This window comes from Tupaia chinensis, unplaced genomic scaffold (genome assembly GCF_000334495.1).
Source record: "Tupaia chinensis unplaced genomic scaffold, TupChi_1.0 Scaffold000294_1, whole genome shotgun sequence".
NCBI classification, from domain to species: domain Eukaryota; kingdom Metazoa; phylum Chordata; class Mammalia; order Scandentia; family Tupaiidae; genus Tupaia; species Tupaia belangeri.
Window position 1 is genome coordinate 1340203 of NW_006159779.1, and position 6375 is coordinate 1346577.

The window sequence follows — 6375 nt, forward strand, 5'->3', positions numbered from 1 at the left end:
CGGCCAGCGGTGGCCACAGCTGTGCCGGCTGGGCGGCCAGCGCCAGGGCTGCTGGTGAGAGCCAAGCCTGCCGCTGCAGCAGGAGCCTTGAGTCTGTCTGCAGATAGACTGGGCCTCATCCAGGGGAGCCGGAAGCCCCACAAGATTTGCGGGCTGTAGGGTACACAGCCTGACTAGTGTGTGGTGGCAGGGCTGCAGGCTGCCCAGTGGGCAGTGGGATCATGGTGGGCGCGCAGCCGTAAAGAGGGGTGCAGAAACTGGACCCGTGGGGCCCATCAGAACAGAGGTCAAGGGGCCACATCAACCAGCACCCCCTCACTACATCCCGACATCCCCACACCCTGGCCCCTGGCAGCCCGCTACACCAGCCTGGGCCTCAAACAAACATGCCTCCCTCCGCGTCTGGTTGCTATGACAGCCCCTTAGCTGGCAGGCCCAGATGGAAAAAGGAATGGGTTGGGGGTCCAGGGCCTGAGGCTTGCCGAGAGGTAGGAGTCATGATAACGCCCGGTCTGCTCAGCGGCCTTGGCTTACTCATCTCGGCAGCAGTGCGAGGGGAGGTCCTGAGCGCAGATGGGGAAGCGGCTCAGGGCGCTCCCTGCCCTCCCCGTCATACCTGGCCAAGACAGGCCTCTGTGCGCCCGCCTGAGGCTTCTAGTTGGAATTCCCCCATCTTCCTGTAACCCTAGGAGTTGGAGGGGAGGGCATGATGAAGGTGCCTGAGCCTCAGCCCGGCCACCCTGGACTTCACGTGGCTCAGGTAGCCGCAGGGCCAGCGCGATGTGCCTGAGAGGCCAGCTTCCCGAGCCGCCTCTGAGATCACCTCCGGAAAATGGAGTCTGCTCTCTCCATTGGAAATCACATGACGCCAGGGCCAGCAGATGGCTGTTGTAGCAGTTACATCGCTGGACTCCCACATGGCCAACCACAGTTCGAGCCCCGGACCTGGTGCCTTAAACACCACCAGGCCTGTGTGCATGCATACCCAAGATCCCAGAATGGACAAAGGATTGCAGCATGGCCATCCCCCTTGGGGGGTGATTTCTCACTTTCCCTCTCACCGTCTCTGTCTCGCTCTCTGGCAAACATATCTGCCTTAAGGCAAAAACCTCTGCAAGAAAAAAAAATAAAATCACAGGAGGCCAGCCAGAGCCGGCACTGACACAGGACCGACACAGACTCACAGTGCTGAGGCTGCACATGGAGGTCCCGGGTTCGCGTCTAGCGGGCTCCCTCTACAGGCTGGGCCTACCCCCCCACCCCCACCGTGCCCATGGCCAAGGCTGGCTGAGGGGGAGGGATAGAACATGGGGTGCGGACCCTGTTGGGGATGTCTCTGTCTCTGTCGCTCTCTCTGTGTCTCTTTCGTAGAAGAATAAATACGTGAATTGGGGGAAGAAAAAACACGGACCACGTGAGCTGTTGGCAGACAGTGCCCAGGTGCCTGCACGGGTACCTCTTCTCACGCTCTTGAAGCCTGCATTCTAACCCCCTCCACCAGACGGCGGGCTTTGTCTGTCGGTGTGGGGTGCATCCTTGAGAATGCTGCTTCAGAACTTTGGGCACGTCGAGTCCAGCCAGCTTGTGGGGAAAGAAGTGCGAGCTTGGTGAGGGGCTTGGCCAGGGCCTGACAGCTGTGCCCGGATCAGGCCCTCCACAGCCTGTTCAGCTGGGACAGGCTCACCGTCCTTGTGGGCAGTGCCACTTACACAGGACAGGGTGTCTGGCAGCTGACCCAGCACCCTGGCTCAGGCTGGGCTCTGTGGAGGCTGGAGTGCACCTGGCCATCCTGCTGAGACCTGCCAGTGGCCAACAGGGAGCCGTCCGCCCAGCCACCTTGCAGGGAAGGGACACAGGAGTAGCTGGGGCTGCATCTGCCAGAGAGGAGGCCCAGGCAGGATCTTGGGCAGCGCAGGACACCAGGCCAGTCTGGGGCCCAGAGAGCGAAGCCCAGATGAGGGGCTGGGGGAGGATGCCACACGGGTCAGGGCCGTGCGCAGGGTGAAGACGAGCCCTGGGTGCATCAACCGGCAGGCCACGCTGTTGGGGGGCACCCCGTCACACGGTGTCTGAGCAGAGGCCAAGCGGCAGGGTTGCCGGGAAGGGGCACTGTTTCTTGCTGGGACTGGGGAGGGACCCCGGGAGAACAGCTGTAAGTCATTCTTTGCTGACTAAGGAAGCAGCTCGGACAAGCGGCAGCACACCGGGTGGGGTGCTGGTAGTCAGGCCCGGGGGCGAGGCCTGGCTCCCACTGACCAGCTGCAGCCTCGGGAAGGGGGCCTTTGACCTTTCCCAGCCTGTGGCTCCTGACCAAACATGGAAAATAAAACCTTTGTAAAAATCTGAAGAACGCAGCCTTCCTGCTGGCCTCCAAAGGGGGTGCACTCTCACCCTCGTTCTAAGGCAGGAGCCTGAGTTCGGGGGACCCAGCAGTGTGCCCGAGGTTGCCAGAGTGGTGCCAGCCTGCCTGCCTCACTGCCGTCTGGGCGGCTGCCGAGTGTGTGGCTCTAGTCACAGTGGGCATCGCTGTCCCAGCTTACCCGGCAAGGCAGGCAGCAGCTCCTCTCTGCTCTGGGCCCTGAACACCAGGGGCTGCGCCGGGGCATGGGATGCGCTGGATCTGCTCGGTGGGGGGTGGGGCCAGGGCCCCAGTTCTCCCAGGCGCCCTGAGGCAGCCCTGGCAGGACGGTGCGCTCCCAGCCCGGGTCTCGCTCACTCCTGCCTCCCTCCCGCCCGCCCCCAGACATCAACGAGTGCCTGGCCAACAACGGGGGCTGCGACCACTTCTGCCGCAACACCGTGGGCAGCTTCGAGTGCGGCTGCCGCAAGGGCTACAAGCTGCTGACCGACGAGCGGACGTGTCAAGGTGGGCGTCCTGCGCGCTGGCGGCCCCAGCCCCGTGGGTCCCAGCAGGGCTGCTGGCCTTCCCTCCTGGGCTCATGCAGGTTTCTGGGAGAGGAGGAGGACGTGTGGGCGGGCTTGGGCCACTCTGGGCTGGGCGTGTGGGATGGCTGTGGTTCCCCAGCCCTTACTGGGTACCCCTGCCTTCCCTGTCCTTTGTGACTCTAGGGGCCACCCAGACCTACCTGTTACAGATGGGACACAGAGGCCCAGGGAGGGGTGAGGGCATGCCCCAGCTCTATCCTGCCCCTCCCCTCCCGGGTGGCCCTAGGCCTCCTTCAATGGCCTCACTGGCTTCCGAGGTGGAATGCTGCCACCTGGTGGAATGCAGTGTGCACTGCAGGCGCCCTCCCCTGTCCTTCCTCAGGGTCCTTGGGCACCTGCTGGGGACAAGGAAAATGGAAGGGGGCTCTGGGCAGATGCCCAGAATCACTGCCCAGGACAAGCCCAGCAGATGCCCAGTGGATGGACAGTGAGGGTGGTCAGGAAGGCCGCCTGTGAAACGCCCACAGGACCAGCAGACATTTCCAGGAGCAGGGGAGGCCCACCCAGGAGGCAGTGCCACTGGGCTTGGAGTTGGGAGGCCACAAGGGGCTCGGTGGGGCTGGATGAGGCCAAAGAGGAGGGGACGAGGTGCCCATGGGACCAGCCTTGGGAGAGCGGACGGAGGGACAGCGTGCCTGCGTGGCTGAGGAGGGGCTCCGTCTCCTCGGCAGTAGCTCCATGTGGGCTAGTTTTGTCCCAGCACAAGGCCCGGTCGGGGGCCTGGCGTATGTCTGGACCCCCGAGTTGTGGGGAGGGCAGGAGGGGGCCTTGACCATGCGTGTTGTCCTGAGAGGGACGCAGGTGGAGGAGCCGAGACGGCGTGTCTGCTTCCTGGCTCTGGGTGAGGCTGCGTCCAAACTGCCCCGTCCTGCCTGTGTTTTCTCTACCTTCTTCCAGGTCACTCTGAAGCCCTGGGAATCTGGCCTTTCAGGTCTAAGCTCCTTCATTTGGCCCTCAGGGCCCTCAGGATGGGACCCCCAGTGCCTTCCACTCCACCCCGAGCTCCCACTTGGGCAGTCTGCACTGCCCCCAGCAACCTTGCCTGGCACACCCTCCTCCTCTGTCATCCCATCAGTCCGGCTCGGCCCCATCCTCTGGTCTAGCCCAGGCGCCACAAGCACCAGGAGGTCCACCCCGGCCCCTGGGAGGATCGCCTCCTCTGAGCACCCTCAGTGCAGACCCTCCCTCGTGCTGCTGTTTCTGTAACTGTGCGTGTGTTCTGAACATGGAGTCACGGGACTAATGCATTCGAAGAACGGACCCCGACGTCCGTGCCCATGGAAAGGAAAGGCAGTGTCTGCTTTGCCGGCAGGGGCTCCCGTTAGCTGTCCCATAGGAGCCGTTTTCCTCAGACACTTGTGTCCTGTGAGCGTGTTTATCTCCCCCTTTCCAGTAACAAGCACTCGTGGCCCTCCCCCTTTCCCTTTCACCTCGACTCCCGAGACGCTCATAATCAGGTTTCGCATACTGTAAGAGCTCCCCATCTCTTTCTAAGTGTACTTATTTTCATGAGAGAGAAAGAGGCAGGCTCCTTTGGCTGATCTCCGCATGCCACCGTCCTCGCTCCAGCCTTCCACGTAGCCTGGATCACAGGCGTATTGCAGGCACACCAGTGTTAGGTCAACTTGGGACCCAACCTGGCCTCCCGTGAGGTTCCAGGACCGCGCAGTAGCACCCCCCGCCTGCACCACTGTGGCTGGCCAGAGCCCTGGAGCCCGTGCGGGTAGCTGTGCAATCACAGCTGGTATGAGGTGTGGAAGGGGCAGGCTCACAGCACTGTCTCCACTGCAGAGTTCCTACCCTGCTTGTCTCTGGAAACCATCCAGGGTGGCTTCTGACTCAGAGCCAGAAGGTTATGGAGACAGAGCGGAAGTGGGCAGGCGTCTAGCAGTTACTGTGGGTCAGCTCCGCGCTGAGCCTCAGTACCCAGGGGCACGCGAGCACACACGAGCCCTGACCGCCTGCCTGACAGGCTCCCCGCACACCCCAAAACCTTCCGATGCTTTGTCTCCCTGTGGCCCCGCAGACATCGACGAGTGCTCCTTCGAGCGGACCTGCGACCACACCTGCATCAATTCCCCAGGCAGCTTTCGGTGTCTGTGCCACCGCGGCTACACGCTCTACGGGACGACCCACTGCGGAGGTCTGCAGCCCGCCCACCAGGCCACCTCCCCGCCCAGGCACGCGCCTGGCCGCACGGCCACCTACACTGCACCCCGCACCCCAGCCCTGCCCTTGACCCTGGTGCCCTGGGAGGGCCCTCAGCCAAGAGCAAGGAGGGAGGGGCGGCAAATACCCAAGGGTGCCAGACCGTTGTCAGGCTGTGGGTACGTGTGGCCTAGAAATCTCGTCTTCAGGAACCAGCAGTTAGCGAAATGGCTATGTCGTTGGACTCCCACGTAGTCAACCATGGTTCGCGTCCTGGACCCGGTGGCTTAAAACTCATGCCGGGCGTGTGTGCGTGCATGCCCAAGATCCCGAGAGGAGAATGGAAGAGAAGGGATTGCGGTGTGACCATCCCCCCTGGGGGTGATTTCTCGCTTTCTGTCTCTATGTCTCTCTCTGTCTGGCGAGCGCACGCGCCCTACAGTGAAAATCTCTCCAAAAAAAAAAAAATCTCGTCTTCTGGAGAATTACAATCCAGGAGGGGAATGGCCCACACACAAAATGTCCCACAGATTGGCTCTAGTGGGAGAAGCCTGTGACAGAGGACAGAGAGCAGGGAAGGACAGAGCACTGAGGCTGTGGGAGGGACTCAAAGTGGGAAAGTTCAGGTCTCGATGGGGAGGCACAGTGGGAAGAGGGCTCGAGCCGCCAAAGGCCCTGAAGCCGGGGCGCGTAGAGGACCCAGGCCCAGGTGCCACGGCAGAGGGAGGCCGAGAGATGGTGCTAGCAGGTGACGAGGGATTGGGGTCTGTTCCCCGGTGATGAGAAGGCATAAACCGGTCAAGTTCATGTAATGCGCTGCTCAGTTGCTGTCTTAGAAGGAGAGCAGAGGGGGCGCTGGAGAGACATGGCCCCGGGCATGGAGCGTGAGGCCTGCAGCTGGGCAGGCACCAGGGTGTTTCGTGGTGGACACAAGAGGAAGGTTCTGGATGTTTCTAAGAGCCAAAGCTGAGCTGGCAGGACTTGGGATGTAGGGACGTTGCAGAGATGGGGGCTGGAGAGCTGGTGTCTCCAGACAGCGGACTGTCTGGATGATCCCCTGCACAGGCTGCCCTGGTTCCTGCAGACGACTGTCCATGAGCTGATCGTGTGTTCTGGTGCTGGAGCTGTGTGCCTGTCTCCGGCCCTGCCCTGTCATGCTCTGCTGTCCCCAGGGCAGCCGGAGGGAGCCTTTTCAGTCTAAGTCAGAACATTCTCTGCTCTGAGCACCTCTCTTCCCTCGGAATCAAGCCACAGTTGGGTACTGCCACTGGCCAATCACCT

The 6375-nt window shown here is 62.2% G+C and overlaps 1 protein-coding gene across 1 annotated transcript in view; it reads left to right on the forward strand.

Annotated features, from left to right (window-relative positions):
- SCUBE1 (signal peptide, CUB domain and EGF like domain containing 1) overlaps positions 1–6375 on the forward strand; it is a gene marked incomplete at its 5' end in the record, with an annotated part of 134161 nt that overhangs the window by 101541 nt on the left and 26245 nt on the right. The window contains 2 exon segments of the mRNA XM_014588668.2: positions 2744–2866; positions 4973–5273. Of these exon segments, the coding sequence (XP_014444154.1) occupies positions 2744–2866; positions 4973–5273 (424 nt within the window).